General features: G+C 40.6%; 2 protein-coding genes and 1 pseudogene across 2 annotated transcripts; 1 reads left to right on the top strand and 2 right to left on the bottom strand.

The window, feature by feature from the left end:
- Nucleotides 1–519: 519 nt before the first annotated feature.
- LOC137963303 (uncharacterized mitochondrial protein AtMg00860-like) lies at nucleotides 520–882 on the bottom strand. Its single transcript, XM_068810441.1, has one exon. It carries the CDS (start codon nucleotides 880–882, stop codon nucleotides 520–522), a length of 363 nt encoding a protein of 120 aa, XP_068666542.1.
- Nucleotides 883–15,420: 14,538 nt separating this feature from the next.
- Nucleotides 15,421–16,086, bottom strand: LOC137963302 (uncharacterized). The gene has a single exon (XM_068810440.1). It carries the CDS (start codon nucleotides 16,084–16,086, stop codon nucleotides 15,421–15,423), a length of 666 nt encoding a protein of 221 aa, XP_068666541.1.
- An 8,263-nt stretch (nucleotides 16,087–24,349) lies between these two features.
- On the top strand, nucleotides 24,350–27,305 carry LOC137963513 (beta-galactosidase 15-like; annotated as a pseudogene).
- The last annotated feature ends 671 nt before the right edge of the window (nucleotides 27,306–27,976 follow it).

Below are 27,976 nucleotides of genomic sequence, written 5' to 3'. Positions count from 1 at the left end.
AAGAGACAATGCTGCTGAGGAGAGGGGACGTGTGATGGAGAAAAATTCGTTGCTTATACAGGATGAGGGGGCCCTGAATTGCCCAATTGCTGTCCATAGTGCCTTGCTGAATTTTATGGTACAATTCGATGAGCTCAGGATGGTTCTGATTTTAGTTCTGACGGAGTCGAGCAAAAGAACCCGCGGTTGGCTGATGGCATACAAGTGAAGTTCCAACAAATCCTTGCGTGAGAGTGCATCTGCGCCCTCGTTAAGGTGGCCAGGTTGGTACTCCACCTTGAAATCAAATCCCATCAGTTTACTCAGCCAATGTTGCTGGGGGGAAGTAGTGATACGTTGCTCCAGCAAGTATTTCAAACTGCAATGGTCTATCCAGATCACAAAGTGTCTATCCCAAAGATAGGGTCGCCAATGATGAATGGCTTTGGCCAAGCCAATGAGTTCCCTTTCATATGCAGCTAATTTGTGGTGGTGCGGGGCCAAGTGGCGGCTGGAGTATGCTATGGGGTGGCCGTGCTGCTATATTATAGCGCCAATGCCCCCACCAGACGCATCACATTCAATAATGAACAGGTCTTCAAAATTCGGGAGTTGGAGAACCAGTGTAGAAGCTAAGGACTGTTTCAGCTGTTGAAAGGATGAATCTGCTACCTCCATCCATGTGAAGGCATTCCGCTTGAGTAAGTTGTTAAGCGGCGCTGCTATCTGGCCATAGTCACAAATACATTTTCTGTAATAGCTGACCAATCCTAGAAATCCTCGGAGAGCCGTGACCGACTGTGGAGTAGGCCAATCAGAATCTGTCTTAATTTTGTTCATATCTACTTTAACCCCGGAAGCGGAGATGACATGCCCCAAGTAAGCGACTTCTGAGCTACCCATCTGACATTTGGATTTATTGAGGAATAAATGATGGGAGCTCAACATGTGGAAAACCTGACACAATTGTTGGATGTGGTCGTCCCAAGTCTGGCTATAGATTAAGATATCATAAAAAAAGAACATATTTGCCTAAGAAGGGACGGAATACCTTGTTCATGAGTGTCTGGAAGGTGGACGGGGCATTGGAAAGACCAAAGGGCATCACCAAGAATTCAAAATGACCATGGTGTGTTCAGAAAACATGACAATTCTTGGAGATTCTGTGTGGACTACAGGAGGCTCTATGCTTATATAGTAAAGGATAAATTTCCCAAACTGGTGGTGGAAGAACTGTTGGATGAACTACATGGGCAGCAATATTTATGAAGCTGGGCTTGAAATCAGGCTATCATCAAATTCGGGTCAACCCTGATGATATGGAGAAAACGGCTTTCCGAACACACCACAGTCATTTTGAATTCTTGGTGATGCCTTTGGTCTTTCCAATGCCCCGTCCACCTTCCAGGCACTCATTTTTTCTGCATGCATAATATTTTGTTTTTTCTATTTCCCCAGATATGAGAAAAACTTGTGTTTGAAGCAAGATTAACACATTAACTTGATCGTGTGAGCGCGCCTGTACACACGAGGGTGGCCGTTCCAGCTACCGGCCCCACTGCTCTAGCTGGCCCCATCCTAGCCTTCCCTGTCAGCAGCTCCATCCCGACAATCTCAATCGCAAACCACCGACTCTCCGACCCCGAGCTCTGAGAGCATAACAAACGACAGAAGGTCGTCTCTACTATCAACAACTAGGCGAGTGGATGAAGGCCAAGAAGACCAGAGCCACCCACCGACAAGAACTAGACGGCCCTGACTGAATATTTCGTTAGTGACTGAACCATTGAATCCCAATGACAGGACCTCAACCTTTTTTTCGTTTCTCTTATGAAAACTATTTGATGACTGCAGAGTGGGTCCATCGTGCCTCAGGACAGGTTGTTTGCATCAGCTCAGCTTATGGTCCAAGCTCTGCTGTTGGAGGTAATAGTGGGCAAGCAACTCAAAGAAATATAGAGGAAGAAGAATTAACAAAGGAGAGACAAAATAAAAGGAATTTCTTTAATTCAATTGCTTGCTTTATGCACAAAGCTTGAGTACATGGGTATTTATCCTACACCCCATCTTAAACTTGATATCTTTGCAACACTGATCAACATTCTCAGTTTTTGAAAACTTTCATATTTGAGAGGCTTTGTGAAAATGTCAGCAACTTGATCAAGTGACTTCACATATTCCATCTCAACTTCCATATTTTCAACACACTCTCGGATGAAATGATATCTTGTATCAATATGCTTGGATCGATCATGAAACACTGGATTCTTTGCTAAAGCAAGTGCCGATTTGTTGTCTATTGTAATCTTGGTTGCTTCACTTTGTTCTAAATGGAGCTCATTTAATAGTCTTCTTAACCAAATTGCATGTTAGGCAGAAGAAGTTGCAGCAATATACTAGGATTCACATGTTGAGAGAGTGACTATGGGTCGCTTCTTGGAACACCAAGAAATTGCACTATTTCCCAAAAAGAAGACAAGCCCAGTAGTGCTTTTTCTATCATCAATATCTCCACCATAGTCACTATCACAATACCCTCTCAACTTGAATTCATTCGAAGATGAATAGAAAATTCCATAGTCAAAGGTACCTTTGAGATAACGAAAAATCATTCTAGCTGCTTTCATGTGTGTTTTAGAGGGATTTTCCATGAATCGACTAGCAATTCCAATTGAAAATAAAATATCAGGGCTGGTACAAGTCAAGTACCTCAAACTTCTCACAAGACTCTTGAATAAAGTTGGGTCTACTCTTGCTCCATCGCCCATTTTAGAAAGTTTCATGCCACATTCCATGGGGGTATTGGTGGGGTTACAATTCACCATGTTGACTTTCTTGATCACTTCCTTTGCATAAGCCTTTTGAGAGATGAAAATTCCATCTTCCATTTGATTTAATTCAATTCCCAAGTAGTAAGAAATGAGGCCCATGTCACTCATTTCAAATTCTTGAGTCATAGTCTTTTTGAAATCTTCAAACATTCTTAGATTACTTCTTGTGAAAATAAGATCATCCACATAGACAAAAACAAAAAATAATCCTCCATCTTCTTGAAATATTCATGCATGCACCTAGTAAAACCATTCTCTTGGAAATACTTATCAAGACGGTTGTACCAAGCTCTTGGCGCTTGCTTGAGTCCATACAAAGCCTTCTTCAATTTTAGCACAGTGTCGATGGCCTTTAACAACATATCCTAATGGTTGTTCAACATAAACCTCCTCTTTTAGATAACCATTCAAAAAAATTGACTTTACATCCATTTGATGAATCTTCCAATGATTTTGAGCTGCAAGAGAAATTAGCAATCAGATTGTGTCTAGGTGAGCAACAAGAGCAAATACTTCTTCATAGTCAATGCCTTGTTTTTGCTTGTCTCCCTTAGCAACTAGCCTCACTTTGTATCTCTCTACCTTCCCCTTGGAATTATTCTTAGCTTTGAATACCCATTTAACTCTGATAACCCAATGACAACTTGGAAGAGAAACAAGTTTCTAAGTGTCATTCTTTCCAATGGCTTGAATTTCTTCATTCATGGCTTGTGTCCACCTTTTCTCTTTTAAAGCTTCTTCAAAACTCAAACGTTCATCATTTAAGAAAAAAACTGTTTTCATCTTCTAACCTTTCAGTTTCATTGTAGATGTCTTCAAGGTTCTGATATCTTTGAGGCCCTTCACTTGAGCAAGATGAAGGTGAAGAAAATGACGATGATGCTTGAGATAATGTATTTGGTGAGGTTGGAGGAGTAATTTCACCTTGAGTTTGTTGCACTGGAGACTCTTCTTCTTCAAAGTATGGAAGAAAATCATAGACTCCTTCCTCATTATCACTCCAATCCCATCAAGCATCTTCTTAAAATTCAACATCTCTACTTTCCAAAATTTTATTATTTCTAGGATTGAAGACCTTGTAGCCTTTTGAATTTTGTCATAGCCAATGAACACAAACTTCTTGCTTCTATCATCGAGCTTAGATCTCTCTTGTTCTGGAACATGAACATAGGCTACTGATCCAAAAACTCGCAAGTGTGACACACTTGGCTTCCGTCCACTCCATGCCCTTTCTTGGACTGATCTTGGTCAAGTGATAAACACCCTCTTGATGAGGATGTTATGGTGCTCGGTAGAGATAAAAAACCCTTATATTATGAACACGGATTATGGAGGAAAGGTGTTGCCTTTTCTTGAAAACGACAAAGAGGGTCTGACCCCTATTCTTGCTGTTGCTTGTTAGGGTTGGAGCCCTAACTTGGATAACCTTTGGCCTACATTGAGGAGCTCCTTCCTTGCTTCTTGTTGGACTCAATGCTGGAAAGAAGCTAGCTTGCTGCTGCTCGAGATGGAGTGGATGGAATGACTCAGTTTTGGCTCAGTAAGAGAGGGAGAAGCCTTATCTTACTACTGGCAATGGAGAGGAGGCTGAGGCCTCTCTTTGAACTCGGAAAAGGGACTGAAAATCTCCTTCCCTTGCTCGGTATGAATCAATGAAGAATGGATCAAGAATGGTGTGTGGATATGCAGATTTTAAGGAAATCTAGACCTAGAGATCATCAAGGGAGATCTCCAAACCCTAGAACTCGTCAAGGAGAGCTCCAAGCCTGTTTAACCTAATAATCAATGCTTTTCTTTTCTCTATTTCCTTACCCTTTAAATAGGGTTTGACGTCATAAGTGTTTTAGGGCAAAAAATACCAATTCTGCCCCTACATCCACAATCCTCACATACTTAATGAAAAATCCTACTTAAAGCAATATAAAATATGAATTATTAAACTAATGAACTCGTTGAGTCATTGTCTCCTCCTTTTGGGTGGCTCGGTGTACTATTGAGTCCACAACATCTGCCTCCCCTTGGAGAAAGAGTTTGTCCTCAAGCTCATAAGCTGGTACACCTGTTTGAAGATGTCTACCCGCTCCCAAGTAGCTGCCTCTGGCTCTATTGCTGTCCACTGGACAAGAATCTCCCACTGATCATTGACCAAATGGGCGCATAACACCGAGGGTGGTGTAAGAATTACTTGTCCTTTGGCTATAGGAGGAAGGAATGGAGTGGATTTAGGAGGTGGTCCCTTGTAGTTTCAAGAGGGAGACAAGAAACACATCATGTAGCTTAGTCGTATTGGCAGTTGTAATTGATAGGCCACCGGTCCCACACTCCGGATAATGGGGAAAGGCCAAAAAAACTTGGGGGAGAGTTTATTTCGTGACGGTCCCACAATGGACTACTGTCGGTGCTGTTGTAGACGTAACCACACATAGTCCCCTACCTCGTAGGAGACATCACGGTGCCCCTTGTTATATACATCTTTCATACGAACCTGAGCATGGAGTAGGTGTTCTGTGATAGTCTCCAACACCTGGTCACGATCCTTGAGGGCCTGATCAATGGCGTCCACACGGGCGGACCCTGCAGTATAAGATAGAAGGCGAGGGGTTTCCCTGCCATAAAGCACCCTGAACGGAGAAGATTGCAAAACGGAGTGGAACGAAGTGTTGTAGTAGTATTCGACCTATGGTAGCCAGTGGACCCATTGCTTTGGACAATCACCCACCATACACTATAGATACATCTCGATGGTGCGGTTAACCACCTCAGTTTGCCCATCTGTCTGGGGATGATATGCGGAGGAGAATTTCAATTTCGTACCACTCAGGCGAAAAATTTCCCGCCAGAAAGTACTGGTGAACACAACATCCCTATCACTTACAATCGATCCAGGAATGCCATATAAGCGTACAATCTACTCAAAGAAAATCCGTGCGACCTGTGACACTGTATACGGATGATCGATAGGAATAAAGTGGCCATACTTGGAGAACCGATCGACCACCAAAAAGAGGACAGATTTCCCGGTTGACTGTGGCAAACCCTCAACAAAATCCATCAAAATATCGGCCCATACCTGAGTAGGAAGGGCTAGCAGTTGTAGGAGGCCGGCGGGGCTTAAGTGGTCAGCCTTGTGACGTTGACATACCTGACATGAGGAGACATATGTAGAAATTGAGGTCTTCATGGCTTGCCAATAAAAGTCTGCTCAAATACGGGTCAAAGTTTTCTGAATTCCCTCATGTGCTCTATCATGGTATGCAGAGAGGATGGCAGGAATCAACTCGGACGTGTGTGGAAGATAAATATGTTGCTTGTAGAAAATAAGTGAATCTTGGATGGACCACTTCAACTCCATCGTCCCCTTTGAAATGTTACGGTGTAGCTCTTGTAGATCTGGAAGAGTGGCATGGGCTTCTCTCACCAAGTCAAGAATGAGGAACCGAGGCTGGCTAATAGCATATACAAGCCGCTGATATTCAAAATGACGTGACATGCATCCACAACCTTGTTTAATCTCCCTACACAGTATTTGACTGAAAAGTCAAATCCCATCAACTTACTGGTCCAATACTGTTGGGGCAAAGACGTGAGACGTTGTTCCAATAAGAATTTTAGGCTGAAGTGATCCGTTTGGATGAGAAAGGCACGACCCCATAAGTAAGGGCGCCAGTGTTGGACCGCCTTGGCCAACCCAATTAATTCCCATCCATATGCTGCCAAGTTGTGATGACGAACGGCCAACTGTTGACTGAAATACGCAATCGGATGTGAGTGCTACAGTAAAACTGCCCCAATGCCTCCCCCAAAGGTGTAACACTCAATCACAAATAAATCTTCAAAGTTGGGAAGCTGTAGGACGGGGGTTGAAGCGAGAGAGGCTTTGAGGGCCTCAAAGGACTCGATGGCCGCCTCATTCCACTTAAAGGAATTCTTCTTCAGTAAACTTGTCAAGGGAGCAGTCAATGGCCCTTAATTCTGAATGAATTTATGGTAGTACCCAGCTAAACCCAAAAATCCCCATAGAGCGGAGCAAACTGCGATTGCGGTCAATTTTTAATTACCCGAATCTTCTCTAGATCAACTGTGACACCCTCATGTGATATAATATGGGCAAAGGAGCATTTGGATTTCTTCAAATAGAGCTGATGTGCCCATAGTAGTTCAAAAACAATCCGTAAATGTGCCAAATGCTCTTCGGTGGACTTGCTATATATTAGAATATCATAAAAAAAACAAGAACAAACTTCTAAAGATAATGGCTAAATACCTCATTCATCAGTGCTTGGAAAGTGGAGGGTGCATTGGATAACCCGAACGACATGACCACAAACTCAAAATGACCATGATGTGTGAGGAATGTTGTCTTCTCGATGTCAGAGGATTGCATACGGACCTGATGATATCTAGACCATAAGTCCAGTTTAGTAAATATCCACGACCCATGTAATTTATGCAGGAGCTCCTCGACTACCGGAATAAAAAACTTATCCTTCATTGTCTGCTCGTTCAACTCCCGATAATCAATACAAAACCACCATGTCCCATCATGTTTCTTCAAAAGCAGGGTGGGTGAAGAGAATGGGGACCGACTGCTACAAATAAGGCCTTGTTGTAACATAGCCTGGCACTGGCACTCGATTTCATCCTTCTGTAAGTGTGGGTACCGGTACGGATGAACTTCCACCACATCAGAACCTGATTTTAAACAGACCGTGTGATCACAGTGCCTCAAGGGAGGCAACCTCAAAGGCTCATGGAAGATGTCAGAGAACTCCTCTACAAGATTTTCAACAGTGATGTCCGGTTGGTCTTGTGTGTGGATGGTGTGGATGAGGTGGGCCTTGTCCACCTGACAGCCTTGCAAGAGAACTTGACTACCGCCCAAGGCAAAGCTCATTGTTAAAGCCGAAAAGTCCCACAAAATCTGTCCCAATGTTTGCAACCATTTAATGCCTAACACCATATCAAAACCAACCAAGGGTATGACAAAAAAATCTGCAGTAAATAAAGTAGAGCCAATGGAAAAGGTTACTGCCTTACTGATCCAATAGCTACGGACTTTCTCCCCATTTGCCACAGAAACGGTGGTTGTCGGATGAGGAAGGATCTATAACTGAAGGTGTTGCGCTTCTATTAAGCTTAGAAAATTGTGGGTATTGCCCGAATCCACTAGTCCCACCAGCTCCCGGTCGAGGACTTGAGCTCTGACTTGTATAGTTTTGTCAGATTTCTGCCCAGTAATAGCATGCAGAGAAATCACCGGTGGTTCCTCCTCAATAATATCCCCCGTTTCCTCAGTATTTGCTGATTCATCCACTTCGAGCCAAAACAACCTTTTACATTGGTGCCCTACCCGGTACTGTTCATCACAGTTGTAGCATAGATTCTTTGACCTCCTTTCTGCCATCTCCGCACTTATTAATTTTTTAATATACTGAGGTGGAGGATGACTAGATTGACTAGATCACGTGTCGGCTGCTAGAGTAGAAGTCGGATTGTGTCAGGTAGAGGGAAATGCTGGACGTGGACACATGAGATGAAGTATTCCGGCGCCCTTGCCAAGTGGAGGAAGGGTTCCTTTCCCCTTGCCACACCGGCTTAAGTTGCTGGAGCCGTTGGTGTTGTTCCATTGCCCGAGTCAAGTCTTGAGGGAAAAGAAGTTTTACCTCAATTCGCAAAGATTCAAAGAAGCCTATTGGTTGACTCGTACCATCCGGCCAGCAAGAGCCAATTTTTCTTGGAACTATTTTTGATACTGTTCAATAGATTCGGTTTGGCACAAGAGGACTAAATCTCCCATGGGGCTAATGTGGACGGGAGGGCCAAAACGAATTGTGCATAAATCCTTGAATTCTGCCCATGCCAACACCTCTTTTTCTAGTTCCACCTAGTGAAACCATAGTTGAGCCTCCTCTAACATATGGAAGGAGGCAAATTGCACCTTGTCATACTCAGCAGTCCCTTGATTCAAAAAACATTTCTCGCATCTATGTAACCAAATTAAGGGATCATCTAACCCAGTAAAGGTAGGAAAGTCTAATTTTGTGTACCTTGGTATTGTGCTTCCTCTCTACGGTACCTGGACAATAGTGCACCCAGGCAATTGCCCCTCCCTTGGGTTGTGCGAGTGAGTCATCTCTCTTGGCTCTGGATTATGCTTCCTCTCTGTCAATACAACCAACATGCTAGATATTCGTTTGATTTCCACTTCCAACCCAGGTATTTTTCCCAATAGTGGTTGTGCTGCATCCAGGTTATCTTCCATCTTTGACATCTTAATTTTAAAGTCTTCATTGCTGGATGTATTCCCCAGGTTACCCTGCTCTGATACCGCATTGTTACAGTCCCTAGTCATGGATCGAGTAACACGACGTGGGACTTGAGACTCTTGCACTATATGTGAGTGGCTGGACTCAGTAAGGTCAGAAAGAAATCTTGGTCAAGTGATAAACACCCTCTTGATGAGGATGTTATGGTGCTCGGTAGAGATCAAAGACCCTTCTATAATGAACATGAATTATGGAGGAAAGGTGTTACCTTTTCTTGACCACGGAAAAGAGGATTTGACCCCTCTTCTTGCTGCTGCTCGTGTGAGGGTTGGAGCCCTAACTTGGATAACATTTGGCCTATGTTGAGGAGCTCCTTCCTAGCTTCTCGTTGGTCTCAATGCTGGAAAGAAGTTAGCTTGCTGCTGATCGTGATGGAGTGGATGGAATGACTCAGTTCTGGCTCGGTAAGACAGGGATAAGCCTTCTCTTACTGCTGGAAATGGAGAGGAGGCTGAGGCCTCTCTTTGAACTCGGAAAAGGGACTGAAAATCTCATTCCCTTGCTCGATATGAATCAATGAAGAATGGATCAAGAATGTTGTGTGGATATGCAAATTTTGAGGAAATCTAGACCTAGAGATCATCAAGGGAGATCTACAAACCCTAGAACTCGTCAAGGAGAGTTCTAAGCCTGTTTAACCTAATAATCAATCCTTACCCTTTAAATAGAGTTTGACATCATAAGTGTTTTAGGGCAAAAAATACCCATTCTGCCCCTACATCCATAATCCTTACATACTTAATGAAAAATCATACTTAAAGCAATATAAAATATGAATTATAAAAATAATGAACTCGTTGAGTCATTGTCTCCTCCTTTGGGTGACTCGGTGTGCTATTGAGTCCACAATAGCAGCACCATTATCAAAGTACCATGTACTATTTTCTTTCAGAAGGAATTATCTGTAGGAATACAAGATACCGATGTAGGTACCTTCTGGTATAGATTATTAAGTGAATTAGACTTAGCTGTTGGAAGATAGGCCCAAGCCCACACGACCAAGGATGACCCACAAGATGGGCCCAAGAACATAAGAAGTAGCACATAAGTTGGAAGATCAAGAATGGCTCACAAATGCATCTTTATCTTATGGTCACGTCCTAGAAGAGTTCTAGTTTGAGTTATGTTTGTCTTTTATTGATATTGAGTTATTTAATTATGCTAGGACTTATCTTTAAGTGTTAGAGTTTGGGTGTAATTGGGACAAATGTAGTTTTATTGTAATTGGACTATACTACCTTCCTCTATTATAAATAGAGCTCATGTACTCTGATTATAATAATTTAATGAAGTCAATGAAGTATTTATATTTTCCATAAATTCAACATGGTATTAGAGCAGGTTCTGTGAGTTGACTTGGTCAACCCACAGAGATAATGAGATCATTTTCTCTAAAACCTAAACCCTAAGTCTAGGTTCATAGTTATTTTATTACAGTCCCAACACCCGTAGATGTCTTTGCATTTTTCACCTCTATAATGAGATTTTAATATTTCAAATTATATATTTATAGAAACATATTTGAGTCTACTTTCACAGAAAAATTAATTTTTCCAATAGGAGTTATCTACAGAGAGATATCAATATTTGAATGAGCAAAAGTCAGAATGCAAAAAGGTTCGAGCAGCAGCAACAAGCTGCAACTTCTGACGTATTTTATGCTATCAATAACTAGACTTTATATAGAGAAATATATATCAAAATAAATACATCTAAGTCTATTCTTTTACCTATTCAACCAATATTTTATCTGAGTTATCTACAAAGAGAAATCAATATTTGAAGTTGCAAAGGTGATTTTGCAAAAGAGGTTCGAGCAACAGCAGAAAGCTTCAACTTCCGAGGTATTTTATGCTATCAAGGAAGAGAATTTATATGGAGAACTATATATCAAAAGAAATATATGTAAGTATATTTTCTTACCTATTCAAACAATTCTTGGTATGATTTTTTTATAAGGAGATATTGATCTTGGAAGAGTCAATGGTCATTTTGGAAAAAAAGGAGAAACGGTACTTAGTTCGGCCAAATGATAGAAACCGAAATATATCAGATTATTTAGCTTTCGATAATTATATTTTATGAAGAGAAGTTTTACTTGGATGATAGGCCCAAGCCCACACGACCAAGGAAGCCCCACAAGTTGGGCCCAAACACATAAGAAGTAGGACCCACCATGTAATTGGAACAAAGGTAGTTTTATTGTAATTGGACTCTACTACATTCCTCTATTATAAATAGAAGTTCATGTACTTGCTAAGCACCTAGCCAATACTACCCAAAAGATTGGCCTTTTAGGAGTGGAAGACATAGGTACTTAACCTAGGACCATAACAGTATACCCACCTTCATGAGCTGACGTCCATGACGGCTTAATACTTAGCGACGGGGTCCAGGTCAGGAGCCCACACTCCCTTACAGACACTGCATCTGGGATTCGCAATCGCCCATGCCGGGACTCCCCTCGGGGATTCGAACTTGTGACGTAGCACCAACTCTAATACCAAATGTTAAGCACCTAGCCAATACTACCCAAAAGACCGGCCTGTTAGTAGTGGAAGGCATAGGTACTTAACCCAAGACCATAACAGTACTCTGATTATAATAAGTTAATGAAGTCAATGAAGTACTAATATTTTAGCTAAGCTAAAAAGATTCGAATACGTCCATTATGGACCAGTTCGTATAGGATTAGACCCCTAGATATGAATCAATCAAAATTTACCCTTCATAGCAGCTATCGTAGATAACTCAGTGAGGAATAATTTTGAAAAAACCCTACTCAGAGGAGTTAGAGAAAACTTAGGATTAGGCCCAGTTTCCTTTACAACCTGACCGAATCTACAAATAGATTTAGATGACAAGCATATCCAGGATACCTTGTCCCTAAAAATCTACACGGATAACTGGTCCAAAAATGGCATTCAACCAGGAAGAAGAGTAATGTGCATACTCATATACGTACTTTCAACATGAATCAATGTTGGAAAGGTTCCAGTTAAGAATTCAAAGAAAATCACGGAATTATCCAAAAATATTGGATATTTTGAAAATTTGACCATTGAAGAACTCGACCATAGAGAGTTAATATGTCCAAAAAAATGGGTAGTCCAACCTATGGTACCCAGACACCTTCCCCTCTCCCAAAAAAAAACCATAAAGGAGATAGAAGAAAAACTAGTGATCACCAACGTTAGGCCCAGATTTTCCCTCGAACAGGATATAGGCCCTCTACTTCTTCCAGTAGAGCCTCAACCAGTTCCCAATTTGAAGGAATAGACAACCCAAGGCCCAATGCCTATGTTTCACTTCACATCGATGATGGCACATAACCCATACAAAGCCTTAGGCCCATCAATAGGAAACAGTGACATAGTCACCTATTCCAATCAAACCTTAGAGTCTTATGGAAAGACCCTTACTAGGTTACAAAATTTTGTTGATAGTCTACAACAAAAAGTAAATTTCCTCTATGATGAACATAAACATAGAGAAATAATAAAATGTCAAACTATCCTAGAAAATGTTCTAGAAAAAAATGACCATGGAAATAGTCCTATTTTCTTTAAATAATTAATATAACTAAAAAAAAGTTTATAAAATCTAAATAAAGATAAAATGCAAGAACTCCTAATCGAAGTCTTAGCATTAAAAGAATATTTAGGTTCTTCTTCTAGTCCATCAAGGTATAAAACCCCTTTTACACCTTGGACAACAGAATGATCTATAGGTGGAAACTATTAGATTGTTTAGAATTTTGTAGAGAAAGCCTAGCTCTCGCTCTACAACAAAGAGATACTCTTCAACCTGAAGATGACACAATCCCTTCCCAAATAATCTACCATTATTGGTGGAAGAGATATAATGATCGCGCCTACAAATTAAAATGCAAGCTCAAAAGAATTAAATAAAAGCTAAACCTTTTAGCTTTATAAAAATGATCTATAGAGAAAGACTTCTAGATCATTTACGAATGGCACGAGTAGAAAGAATTCGCGCTCTGCAAAACAGAGATAATCTTCGACTAGTAGAAGATACAATGATTGCTCACATCGAGTATCATTATGAATGGATAAGATTTAATAATAGAGCACACACATCACAATGCATAATCTGGAGATTACAAAGAGAGCTTCAAGAAATATCTCTTTAAAAAAGAATGAATTTTTCTATTTAACTGATATGGAAAATACATTACCATTAGGCCTTCCTGACATTACCGGATGGCTTAAAAACCTAGTTTACATTGTACCTTGCATATCACCTAGAAGAAAAGATCTAGAACCATATGCCTTTAGGATCGCTTCAAAAGCATTATCCTCTACTGATGATCAAGTTTACGCAGAATATAATACTTTAGGTCACCAACTGATTTATTATGTTCAAGAGGAAAAACTTTCCTCTAGTAAACAAAAAGAGTAACAAGACAGTGAACCAGAGGCATGGGAACAAAGTTGCAACAGAAAATACCAAGAAAAAAAACTATTTTGCTAAAGACAAAAATGTAGATGATCTTGGTAAAAGATTTAGAATGCTTTGAGGTGACAACACCAGCCAACCTGAAGCAGAAACGTCAAGGATATGAGATACCTACATGGAAGACAACTTTCGTGACCGCACAATGGATAATTCTCGCGAAAGAGAAAGTTATTGCCACTCCAAAATATCTTTGGGAGGACAAAGGTATTTGACAAAATACACTAATGTCGATCCATCACATGCTACTAAGGGACACCGATCCATAGATAGTGTTGAATTTAGGATCCCTTTTACATGATCATGAATAAGAGAAATAAGAAAGAAAAAATAGAAAAGGGAGAGAAAGCTCTCGGGTAGAGAGAAGAAAAAAATAAAAGAGAAGAGTAGGTTGCGCTAAGCAAGAGAGGGAGAGAGAGAACCAACTCAAGATTGAATGTGTGACTTGATTAATTCTGAATTACAATACCTCTATTTATAGTAGAGGAGGAGGTAGAGTCCTTGTACAACTTGACATTCAATCCTAATTACATTTCAACTCTAACTCTTCAATATAAGTAAGTTTATTCAAACTATACTACTAGAAGACTAACTTGAGTAGAACTAGGAGTCCTTCATGATTCATGTGAATATAATGGATAAGCCAGCTCGTAGCCTTATCCTTGTGGGCCCCTCATGATCTCCAAAGTGCCAACTCGTGAGATCTTTGTGAGTCCCACTTGTTCTTCAAGTCTTCTAAATCAATTCAGCTTGTGCTTGTTGGTTTGGGTGAGGACTCTTCTTGGTGTCCCATATCCTCTAGGACTCTTCTTGATGACCTACGTCCTCATGGTGGTTCCCACCAGCTCGAGCACCATGGTGGGTCCCACATTGTAACAGATAGCATAAACCCTTTTGGATTTGATCTCAACTTAGATTTCCCCAAGGATGGAGAAAAAGTCCTCAAAGAATGGGAAATAAGCATGAGTAATGCTGCCAATATGCACAAATCTTGGGATAAAGATTCAACATTCAATTTCTTTACCCATGCCTTACAGGGTAACGTAGCCCATTGGTGGGACAACCTTCCCAAAAACCAAAAAATAGCTACATCCTCATCTATAGCTTCTATTTAAAAAGGATTAGCGGCTAAGATATCAAAAGAATTTCTAGGAATACATCCAACCCTAGAAGCTCACAATGAGAGTACAAACAACGAAAACATTTAGAAACTCTTCAAAAATTAAACAAGTTACAAATCTGTATCATTTATTTTTACGAGAAGTATTATTGCGAATTTGCAACTTACTTCTATAAATTACAAAAAGATGATCAGAAACCATATCTACCCATCTTTTATTCAAAATTACCAGAACCTTTTGCAACTGTTTTCGAAAAGACTACATTGAAAGATATTGGCAAAACAACCTAGAGTGTCCAGTTGTAACCATGGACACTTTCCTAGGTTTTGATACTCTTGGAAGAAGATATAGGTTTTTACAAGACATGTTGGCAAACCTTTGTGAAGCTCAAAGACTACAAAAGAAAAGTAGTATGGCATATAACATTATGTTGTTCTAACTAGAAAAAAAATGTACAGGCTTATGTTGTAAAACCAACTCCCATAAGCAATGAAAATATCCTAAGAAATTTCATAATAAAAAATTTAGGATATAACTCCTTTAGTAAAAGGAATAATTTAGGCTCCTCAACTTCTTCCTTGTGTACACTCAATTTTGACACTTCATCTACTTTCTTGAATTGACACTCCCATGAATAATGTCTGTATTTCCCACAAGAATAACATTCAATTTTGCATTTTTCAATTCTTACCTCATTATTTCTCCAATAGTTGCCTCCATTGTTACCTCTTCTTCTTCCTCTTCACAACATCTTTGAGAAGTTTGGTTTCTATTCTCAAAAATCGAATTTTTCTCATCATTATCTCTTCCTTGACTACGTCCACGTCCACAACTTCTACCACATCCTTGACCTCTTTCACCTCTCAAAGTTATTTCACTTTTAGATTTGAGAGAAAACTTTGATTGCAAGACTTGCTCAACTTGCTCTTGTTTCCCTCGATACATTCTCTCCTCATGGGCTCGTAATGACCCATTTAATTCATCAATGGACATGATATGAAAGTCTTTAGACTCTTCAATGGCTACCACAACTTGATTAAATTTTGAGTTGAGAGAGGAAGTAATCTTCTCAACAACCCGAACATCTTCAATCTTTTCTCCTAGCCTTTTCATTTGAATCAGCACTGTGAAGACTCTTGTGAAGAAATTTGAGATAGACTCGCTCTCCTTCATCAAAAGTGATTCAAACTCAGCCCTTAGAGTTTGAAGATGTACCTTCTTAACTCTGTCAACTCCTATGATAGATTTTTGAAGAATATCCCATGCTTGTTTGAATTTGGTATCGTTGGCAACCTTTACGAACATGTCATCATCCAAACCTTGATGAATGACAGTAAGTGTAGATTGATCCATCTTTCTCTTTTTCTTCAAAGCTTCATTTTCATTTGTTGGAAAAGCCACTTAATTTTCTTGTTCTTCAAAACCTTTCTCAACTATCTCCCATAATCCTTGAGAGCCAAGGATAGCCTTCATCCGAATTGACCAATTCTTATAGTTGGTTTTGGATAATTGTGGATATTGGAAAGAAAGAGATGCTCCCTTTGAACTCATTCTCTCAATCTCGCTCTGATACCACTTTTTTGGAAGAATAGTGGTCAAGCAGCTCAAATAAAGATAAAGGAAGAAGAATTAACAAAGGAGAGACAAAAGAAAAGGAATTTCTATAATACAATTGTTTGTTCTATTTGCAAAGCTTGAGTACAAGGGTGTTTATACTACTCAAAAGATAATAATCAATAGATAAATCTTATCACTCCAAAAGCCACTAATAAATAGATGTATCTTATCACATCAAAAGACATTAGTCAATGGATGCATCTTATCACATCAAAAGACATTAATCAATGGATGCATCTTATTTTCGGTTTTGTTGAACAACCTGTAGTAAATTGATAATAACTTCTTCTAGAAAACATCAACTCATGAATGGTCTGATTCATTGGAACATAGACAAGTATAGATTTCTAATAAAATATTATTTGAACCATTTAAATGAGAATAGACCCTTCAAATATTATTTGTGTTCCCATGGTGGCCATTATGGTGTTTTGCGAGCAGTTCTCCCACGTCACCAATGCGATGGAAGACGGATCATTCGAGCTCTGGTCTGGCTGCTTTGTCTTCTTCTTCTTGATGACCAGCTACCAAGGACGTAATGAATTCTGGATCTCCTAGTGCTGAGATAGCCTCCTTTTGGCCTGTCTCTTCTTACCTAAGAGAGCGAGTAATGACTTCAGCTAGCAGGCGCTATCCGAAGCCTTGCTCAGCTTTTTTCCTTCCCCACCTCCGGCGAGCGAGGCGCAATCAATCAGACACCCCCTGCATTCCCCCTACTTTCTTCTTGCCTTCAGTACCTCCAGAAATCCCTTCCACCCTCCAAACAAGCTCCCACTGTTAGATGGTTGATGAACCATCACCACATTGTGACCCATCGTCGTTTGGTGTTTCCCCTTCCTAGGTGGTCGCCAGTTGTAACTGGCAATAGTTATACCCTCTTATCTTCCTGTCGGGTTGGTGGTCTCCTTTGATGGAAAGGAGGACTATAAGAATGGGTCTGGCCTAACAGAGGCTAGCCTGAACGTTGCCATCAACAGGCCTCTGTGATAGACGAGACACTCTATTTGCCGAAAATTGATGCCATGTTAGGAGGTACGATTTTGAGTTCATGAATTCCATCTATGTTGTAGAAGTTATGATCCCATGAGAATGACTCTAGGTTAACGTGGAAGAAGAAGGAGAGAAGAGAGAGAAGAGGGAGACATGAGAAGGATGTTAGAGAGGAGAGTTTGGATTAAGGGAAGGAGAGAATGAGTCAAGGGAGAAGAGAGGGTGGCTGGACATTTTCTCAAAGAGAGGAGAAGGCTTGAATGCCTTACATCTTAGCCAATGCTCTTATTTATAGTGTTACAAAGCCTTTAGGATTACTACTCAATAGATTAAAAGACATACTAAGACAATGTATTTACATCTTCATGCCATCCTTATGGAACATACCATAAATAACCATTTTTCCACTCCTTTGATGTGTGGGCTTCTAGCCTTGAGCTTGTAAGCTTGAGCCCATCTTCCAACACTCCCCCTCAACCTGGGGGAGAAAATACATCATAAATACCCAGCTTGCCACCTATATAAGATAGAATTTTGGATGTAACTAGTTTGGTGAGGATATCAGCTAATTTCTCTTGAGATAAAAGATACTTAAGAGAAATTATTCTTGCTTGAAACTTTTCCCTTATAAAATGACAATCCACTTCAATATGTTTAGTTCTTTCATGGAAGACTAGATTTGACGTAATGTGAATGGCTGCTTGATTATCACAATGTAGGCACATAGAGTCTCCTTTATAAAATCCCAATTCGGTAAGAAGAGTCTTTATCCATAAAAGTTCACTTATAGTGCGAGCCATAGTTCGGTATTCTGCTTCAGCACTAGATATTGCAACCATGATTTGTTTTTTCCTTTTTCATGTGACCAAGTTCCCCCCAACAAGGGTATAATACCCAAACATAGATTTTCTATCATTGGGTGATCCAGCCCAATTGGCATCTAAGAAGCCTTCTATATTGAAGTGACCATGTTGTTTATATAGCAATCCTCTTCCTGGAGCACCTTTTAAGTATCATAGTATTCTCTCCAATGATTTCTAGTGAGTAATTTGTGGTTTGTGAATGAATTGACTTACCACATTCACAACATATGATATATCTAGCCTGGTTATAGTGAGATAGATCAATTTTCCCACAAGTCTTTAATATTTTTCAGAGTCAACATTGTTGAATTTAGGATCCCTTTTCCATGATCACAAACAAGAGAAAGAAGAAAGAAAAATGAGAAAAGGGGAGGAAAGATCTCGGTAGAGAAGAAAGAAAATAAAAAGGAAAAGGGTGATCTGCGTCAAGTAAGGAGAGGGAGAGAGAGAACCAACTCAGGATTGAATGTGTGACTTTATTAATTCCGAATTTCAACTCCTCTATTTATAGTAGAGGAGGAGGTAGAGTCCTTATACAACTTATCATTCAATCCTAATTACATTCCAACTTTAACTCTTCAATATAAGTAAGTTTATTCAAATTAGAACTCCTAGAAGACTAATTGGAGTAGAACTAGAAGTCCTTTATTACCCATGAGATTATAAGGGATAAGCCACCTCGTGGCCTTATCCTTGTGGGCCCCTCATGATCCTCCAACGAACCTGGATAAGAGTGCCAGCTCGTGAGATCTTTGTGGGTCCGACTTGATCTTCAAGTCTTCTAAATCAATTCAACTTGTACTTCTTGATTCCTTAATTAGTGCTTGCTAGGGAGAGGACTTTTGTTGGTGTCCCAAATCCTCTAGGATTCTTCTTGATGACCTACGACCTCATGGTGGGCCCCACCAGCTCGAGCACCATGGTGGGCCCCACATTGTAACACTCCCCCTCAAGCTGGGGGGTGAGAAGACGTTATAAACACCCAACTTGCTGCATATGGTAGACATAATCTTGTGACTGACTGGTTTGGTGAGGATGTCTGCAACTTGATTTTGTGATGAGATGTGCTTCAGGGATAAGAGACCAGTTTGGAATTTTTCTCGTACAAAGTGGCAATCAACCTCAATGTGTTTTGTCCTCTCATGGAAGACTGGATTCAATGCAATATGTATTGTTGCTTGGTTATCACAGTATAGGTCCATTGGAGCTTCTTTATAAAATTCCAATTCAATAAGAAGGGACCTTATCCATAAAAGTTCACTTACAGTGTGTGCCATGGCTCTGTATTCTGCTTCTGTACTTGATCGTGCTACTATATTTTGTTTTTTGCTTTTCCATGTCACCAGATTTTCTCCAACCATCGTACAAAAACCAGAAGTAGATTTTCTATCATCTGGGGATCCAGCCCAATCTGCATCCGCGAATCCCTCAATGTTGAAGTGACCATGTTTTTTATAGAGGAGCCCCCTTCCAGGAGCCCCTTTTAGATAACGTAGTATCCTCTCAAGTGCTTGCCAATGACTAAGTTGTGGCTTGTTCATGTACTGACTTACCACACTTACCGCATATGAAATGTCTGGCCTCGTTACACATAGGTAAATAAGTTGTCCCACTAACCTTTGATATTTGCCAATATCAACATCTTCTCCAGTGCCTCCACATAATTTTGTATTTGCATCCATAGGAGTGTCTACCGGTTTGCATCTCATCATATCTGCTTCTTCTAGTAGATCAAGTGCGTATTTTCTTTGGGATAGAATAATCCCATGTCTGGATTGTAAGACCTTAATCCCCAAAAAGTATTTCAGTAATCCAAGATCCTTCGTCTTGAATTTAGCACATATTCTTTCTTTTATTTTTTGAATGCCCTTAGAATCATTCCCAGTTAAATAATATCATCAACATAAACAACTAGAATCACCTTACCTCTTGTTGTGTTCTCAATAAAGATTGAGATGTCTGCAGAGCATCTGTAAAAACCTGCCCGTATGATAGCTTGACTAAATTTCTCAAACCATGCTCGTGGGGATTGCTTTAACCCATATAGAGATTTTTTAAGGCGACATACGGACTCCCCCTCAACCACATATCCCGGTGGTTGTTGCATATAAATATTTTCTTTGATACCACCACTGAGAAATGTGTTTTTAATATCCAGTTGATATATGGGCCAAGAAGAATTAGCTACCAAGGATAATAATATACATACCGAGGTCATTTTTGCCACTGGAGAGAATGTCTCATCATAATCAATGTCATAGCATTGAGTGTAACCTTTTGAAACCAGTCGAGCCTTTAGTCGTGCAATGGTCCCATCCGGATTATGTTTTACTGTATAAACCCACTTGCAACCAACTGGTTTTTTATTTGTAGGTAGTGGAACCAGAGATCATGTGTAATTATCATTATGGGTCTTCATCTCTTCATCCATTGGTGCCTTCCACCCTGGATGTTGTAGAGCCTCTTGATATGACTGTGGAACAAATATGGAGGAAATAGAAGAAAGAAACTGACAATATAGAGGTGAGAGGCGATGATGAGACACAAAATTGGAGATAGGATGAGAAGTAGAAGGTTGAGTGCATGAACGAGGTTCTTTTCTTATAGCAATAGGACGAGTATCAAACTCAGGGCCAAAAATGACTGGTGATGAAGGACTTACCTCTGGTGGATCCGATAACTCGGCAAGTGTGGTATCAGCCACTGTCTCTGGGGGCTGAACAATCTCTGTATCACGAGGCACAACTGGTCGAGGAGAACTTGGTACTGATGATATACCAGGTGCAGCGCTATCAAAATAATATGAGAAGTCTTCAAAGAATGTTAAATCCCTGGACCCAAATAAATGTTGCAAAGAGGGACTATAACAAATATAACCCTTTTGTGTTCGAGAGTATCCCAAGAAGATACACTTTATAGATTTAGGGTCAAGTTTGCTGTGTCTAGGTAAAATATTATGAACAAAACATTGACAACCAAAGACTTTCAATGGTAATGAAAACGGGTCATCATGTGGTAAAAGTATAGAGTAGGGGGATTTATTCCCAAGAAAAGTAGATGGTAGACGATTTATAAGAAAACACGTTGTAAGGACGGCATGGGGCCAGTAAAAATATGAAACTTTCATGGCATATAATGGACCTCGAGCTACGTCAAGATTATGAAGATTTTTCCGTTCGGCTACACTGTTTTGTTGAGGAGTGTAGGCACATGATGTCTGATGGATAATGTCATTCTCTTGACAAAAGGAGTCAAGGTCTTTTGAAATATACTCTTTGGCATTATCAAACCAGAGGATTTTTATTTTTTGACCAAATTGTGTGAGTACCATCGCATAAAAAGATTTAAAAATAGATGGTATCTCATAACACTCCTTAAAAATAAACAACCAAGTTGTGCAAGTGAAATCATCAATAAAAGTGATAAAATATTTGGCTTGAGAAATATTAGAGACACTCAAAGGCCCCCAAACATCAGTATGAATCGATGAAAAAAGAATATTAATTTTGACTTCTGGACGAGGAGAGTATGTACTCCTTTGATGTTTACTTAACGGACATACCTCACAACTGAATTCTGACCTTATCTTAAGAGATGGAAACATATGATGAAGAGATTGTATGGAAGGATGTCCCAACCGATTGTACGATAATCGTGTCTCATTCTCAGAAGTAGACACCATATTGACCTTTGGCAAGTCCAAGTAGTAGAGCCCCCCTTGTTCATGGCCTCCACCAATCACCTACTTTGTTATAAGATCTTGAAAAACACATGAAGTAGGTGAGAAGGTAACCGAGCAATTAAAATATTTTGTAAGCTGACTCACAGAGAACAAGTTTAAAGGAAAGGAAGGAACAAAAAGAATATCATTGAGTGAAAGTGATGGGGTGACAGAAGTGGAACCTTTTCCTTGTACTTTGGTTTCAGAATCGTCGGCTATGGTAACAAACTTGTGTAAAAGACTCGGAGATAAAGAATGTAATAAATTTTTTTTACCTGTTAGATGCTCGGAAGCTCATGAATCAATTATCCAGGATGAAGAGGAGGCAGATAGCATACCTGAAGCAGTAGTGGTAGAGGGGCTAGGAGAAGACCCTATCATGGTCTTTATTTTCTGAAATAATTCATACTCTTCATCAGTAATAATTTTCTGTGCAGTTGGTGTTGGGGGATGGTCTGCTTGCGCATCACTAATGAGGGTTTGATTAGCCCTTGTTGATTCAGACTTTTCATTAGCCTTATAACATATTTCTTTATAGAGGCCATATCTACCACAGTAAGTGCATGCCTTATAACTGCTCTGGTCTATAGTGTGACCCCGAAATTTACAATGAGTGCATTTAATATCATCTATTCTGCTAGCACTATAGGGTCTATACAGTGTATCAGGGCTTGAATATAGTTTAGTACATGTCTCCCAAATATGTTTAGCAGTGTCAAGATGAATAGAATTACTAGAGACATGTGCTTCCATGCTATTTTTCAGCCAAACAATTACCGAAGTATCATTCTTCAACCATTTCATATAAAAAAATATCATCTTCATCAATAGGTGGTCCTCGAGTAGTGAGGTGACCAAGTAGGTCTTTGGTTATGAGCAACCTCCTAACCGAGGTGGACCAGCTCATAAAATTTGATACCCCATGTTATGCGCGTAATAAAATTATTATTATAGTTGTTTTTCTTTAATTTACTTTATTTTATTTCAGTTTAGGCCACAAGGGTATTTTTGGAATATTTTATTTATAGGGGTATTTTGTAATATTTTATATTAAACCCTAACAGGGTGAACCCTATTTAAGGGGTAAGAGTAATGAGAAAGACAAGCATGGAGTTTAGGTTAATTTTAGGTTAAACAGGCTTAGAGTTCTCCTCAACGAGCTCTAGGGTTTTCAAGCTTCCCTTCGGCTTGATCTTCGTCTTCTTCCTCCTCCTTCCTACGAATCCTTGTGTCAGATCTGGGACCATAACAACTGGTATCAGAGCGGGAACACAATGATCCCTTTTATCTATTCTATACCCCATGAAAAATGGATGACAATGTGCAAAGAATAGGAAAAATGACGTAACCAGAGCGACGAATTGGAAATAATAGAAGCGGAAAAGATATGTGCACGGCGCGACGAAGTGGAAAGAATACGTGATTATGCAACAAAGCAACTCGCTGCCGCCGAGAAGGTCATACGACCTCAGACCTACGAGCACCACAACGAATTGGAAAGAATATGTGAATGGGTGGTAGCTTCCATTGCACGTTATGATAGGAAGCAACTCGCTGCCGCAGTCGCTCGAGACCTTGGCTCGAACAGGCAGGAGAAACAAGAAATCAGAGACCTCTCTGTATCTCCGGCGACAGCGACATCCAAAGTTGGGAATTCAGAAATTCCAAAAAAGGAAGGGTATTCAGCACACCCTTCTTCGAAAATTCTGCTTTGCATTCAAGTTAGAAAAACCCTTTCTCACGGGAGGTAATACAAATCCGAATAGAAAGAAATTCTGAAATATTCAGCACTGGACGATTTGGGTGCGACCTCAAATCCGGACGGACAGCGAGGCCTTGCTTCAGAAAAATCCAAGATTGTCGCGCAAGGAATTCCGAGGCCGAACTACGGCGACGAAGATTTGGACCATGCTTCACAAAAAATCAAGATTTCTGCGCACAGAAATCCAAAGCCGAACGGCGACGACTATCTGGGGAAATTGGAGGGGTATGTTAAGCAGGGAACTCCAGTGACAGGCCAGACCAAATTGATTTCCAGCTCATTGATATCAGACGAGCAATACCCTGCACATCAGAAGTCACAGTCATTCTCAAATCCAAAATCGGCCTCCACTCTTTCGAAATCAGACGGCGGGAAGTCCGAATTTGGGACATCAGAAGGGTATTCTGAGCCCTCTGTCTCGGAAAATCCCCAAGAGGTGAAGCCCCAAAGGGCTACTCTTCGCCACCGGACAAGAAGGAGGTTCCGTCGGCACCGTCATAACCAAGTCCTGTGGGATGTGACTAACGGCCACCACCTCCCACTCGCAATCCACTTCTCGACAGACCAGAGAGAACCCAAGTTCCAAATTGTGGGGGGGGGGGGGGGGGGGGGGGGGTGGAGGATTAAGTATCGGCAACCTCAATTTTGCGTTGAAAATTTTGGAAAGTTAGGAAATTTCGTGAAGTTATTTGATAAAGCGTCTCGAATTTTTTTTTCAGCGGCTTTGTTTTTCTGTGGAGGAGCACCGTATTTGTGCGAATGTGAGTTGTCCAATTGACGTTGTGGGGTTTAATTTTCTGGATCCCGTGTATGCTGTTCAACCACGAAATTTTTTTTGGAGGTTGTTTTCTTTCTATACGGCTGAGACCAGCAGCCTTGCACCTCTTTCAATTTCTGCTGCACACAGGGATGCAAGATCTGTTTCATATTCTTTGCTGAAGGGACATAGAATTCTTTTGGGTAGTCCATTTGACAACGGAGTGCTGACATTTTGTTTGTGGAGGAATTATATCCATTTTGCTGGGATAATTTAATTAGTTGTGGATGAACACTGCATTAGTGTGGCTGTTTCTGGTCAAAGTTCCAGCAGTAACAGTCCCTTTAAAACAGTTGTATTCCTTTTTTTTGATGAATTGTATGATGCTCATCCATTGTTAGTCAAAATTATTCAACTAGTGCTTGTTGGTGATAAACTTTTGTTGGGTATCCAGAGCAGGGTTGAGATAATTTTGTGGATGAATTGTTTTTCTATTGATGGGACCAGCAGTAGTGAGTTTGTTTTGGTTCTACTTGACAATGTTGGGCTTAATTCTTGGCTGCATCAAATGCCTAGTATGGTGCTTAGAACAGACAATGAGATGTTCAAGAACGAAATGCAAAACTTCACCACTTTGATAGTGGACATGACGAAGCAAGAACAATTGTTCGCTTCACAAGGAGGTCCCATCATTCTCACTTAGATTGAGAACGACTACGGAAACATTCAGAAATACTACGGAGAAGCTAGGATGAAGTATCTTCAGTGGTGTGCATTCATGGCTGATTCATTCGATATAGGCATCCCATGGATTATGTGCCAACAAGCAGATGCTCCTGTCCCAATGATCAACACTTGCAATGGATGGTATTGTGACAACTTCACTCCGACCAATCCCAACACTCCGAAGATGTGGACTGAGACCTGGATTGGCTGGTTCAAGGCTTGGGGAGAGAATGACCCACACATGAGGGCGGTAGATGTAGCCTTTGCTGTGGCAAGGTTCTTCCAGACTGGTGGAGTCTTCCAAAACTATTACATGTACCATGGTGGCGCAAACTTTGGGCCAACAACAGGAGGTCCATATATCTCCACATCCTATGACTATGATGCACCCCTTGATGAATACGGTCACTTGAATCAGCCTAAATGGGGTCACTTGAAACAACTGCATGCAGTCCTCACGTCCAAGGAGAGAGTTCTCACTCACGGTGATAATGTAACCACTGACAGGGGCAATGGAGTTGCTGCCACTGTGTCCACCGAAGAAGGTTCTTGACCGGCTTTCTTGTGCAATGTGAACACCACAACTGAAGCCACCATCACTTTCCATGGAAACCAATACTTTGGTACCTGCATGGTCTGTTAGCACTTTGCCCGATTGCTCTGCAGAAGTATACAACTCAGCAAAGGTAAGCACTCCGACTTTAGTGAAGGTCAAGCAGCCTAACATGGCTACGGATCAGCCTAAGCAATTGAGGTGGGTGTGGAGACCTGAACGTCTAGCTGAGGTTCTTAAAGGCTAGGCTGGCCGTGATTCTTTCACCGCATCTCGTCTCATTGACCAAATCACAGTCACCGTAGATGCAAGTGACTACTTGTGGTACATGACTCCTGTGCGGATTGAAAAGAGCAATCCAATCTTCAACAACGAAGTGACACTGAGTGTGACCTCCAGTGGACATGTCTTGCATGCATTCTTCAATGGAAAATTTGTTGGCTCCCAGTATGGCCCTGCGTATGGAAAATACGATTTTGTTTTCGAGGCCCCAATGTTATTGCTGGAAATGGCATGTCGGGGGATGAGCTTGGAAGAATTCCTGCACAGGCAAGGAAGGAGAAAAGTCTGAAGGGTTCTTTTGCAAATGTTTCTGCAACTCCCATGGAAGTTTCTCCAGCAATACCTGCAAAGAAGAGTAAGAGGGAAGCAGAGGCAGCACTTGAGAAATAGGTTACTGCCAAAAAGCAGAAACGAGAAGTAGAGGCTGCAATTCAGGTGCAGAAGGGTAGCAAGAAAGGCAAACCTATTTTTGAAGTTGTGCCTAAAAAGAAACAAGAGACAAGAAGCTTAGAGGATAGTTCATTTGAATCCGAAGAAGAGGAGGTTGCTGCTCAAGCTGCTGTTCTTTCAAAGAAACCATCCTCTGTTGTCTCCAAAAATGGATCTGCTGGAAACTTGAAGAAAGCAAAACCAGCAAGCAGCTCTGAATCTGAGAGTGATTCTGATGATGATGAAGTTCCTACAACTAAGGTTAGTGAGCCAGCAGCTAAGGCTAATGGGTCTATTACTGTTTCCTGGTGCAGCAATTGGAGGGGGTCAGTGCTGCTGAGTCTACTCCTTCCTAGGGGGCTTGTCATGATGATGTTGCTGTCATGCTAGCAATGGGTAGGCAGTGCAACTTTGCCAATGGGGGTGGGCATCGTGAGGGGCTCTTTCACACCAGTCTAGGACTGACAGAGGCAACGTTGCTCTTGGGCGACATGTAACGACATTCAGCACGCTTTCCTATAGTTAATAAATAAATAAATATATAGATAAATAAATCTTTCTCTGGGTGGATGCTCTAGTTTTTGGGCATCCAGAGGGCAACCATAGCGATTGCGGATGCTACTTGGGCACAGGTGGAGACGTTGGCATACAATCCCTACTTCCGAGCTTGAGGACAAGCTCGTTCTTCCAAGGGGTGTAATGTTATGTATGCAATAACATTATTATTTTAGTTATTTTTTTGTAATTACTTTATTTTATTTCAGTTTAGGCCACATGGGTTATTTTGGAATATTTTATTTATAGGGATATTTATGTAATATTTTGTATTAAACCCTAACAGGGTGAATCCTATTTAAGGGGTACGAGTAATGAGAAAGACAAGCATTGATTTTAGATTAATTTTAGGTTAAACAGGCTTAGAGTTCTCCTCAACGAGCTCTAGGGTTTTCAAGCTTACCTTCGGCTTGATCTTCGTCTTCTTCCTCCTCCTTCCTACGAATCCTTGTGTCTGATCTGAGACTTTAACACCCCACGTAAGGGTATGGTAGTGATTTTCAGTATATCACCTTTGATATTCATATTCTCTGTTGGAAGATGGGCTCAAGCCACGAGCTCAAGACAAGAAGCCCACACGTCAAAGGAGTGGCATATGTGTAAAATATGGTACTTTCCATAAAGATGGCATAGAAGTGTAACTAAGTGTTCCTTTTATGTCTTTTGTTTTATCAAGTTGTAGCCCTAAGGGCATTGTAAAACTATAAATAAAGGCATTGGCTAAGAGGTAGGGATTGAAGCACTCTCCTCTCTTTCCAAAAATTCGTCCAGCCCTCATTTTTCTTTTTGACGCAACCCTCTTCTTCCTTAATCCAAACTCTCTCCTTCCACGTTCTTCTTCTTGTCTTCTCCTTCTCTCTTCTTCTTCTTCTTCTTCTTTCTTGTTGATGTAAAGTTTCTTTCATGAGATCCTAAATTCTACATGGTATCAGAGCAAGAAGTTTAGGATCTTTTCATGGGGTTATTATGAAATCTGTTCAAGAAGTTG

This window comes from Aristolochia californica, unplaced genomic scaffold (genome assembly GCF_029961685.1).
Source record: "Aristolochia californica isolate CCGP_79_NKW_82.1479 unplaced genomic scaffold, dmAriCali1.0.hap1 SCAF_4, whole genome shotgun sequence".
NCBI lineage: Eukaryota > Viridiplantae > Streptophyta > Magnoliopsida > Piperales > Aristolochiaceae > Aristolochia > Aristolochia californica.
Note: the sequence above shows the minus strand (reverse complement) of the source record. Positions and strands in the feature narration are given on the sequence as shown.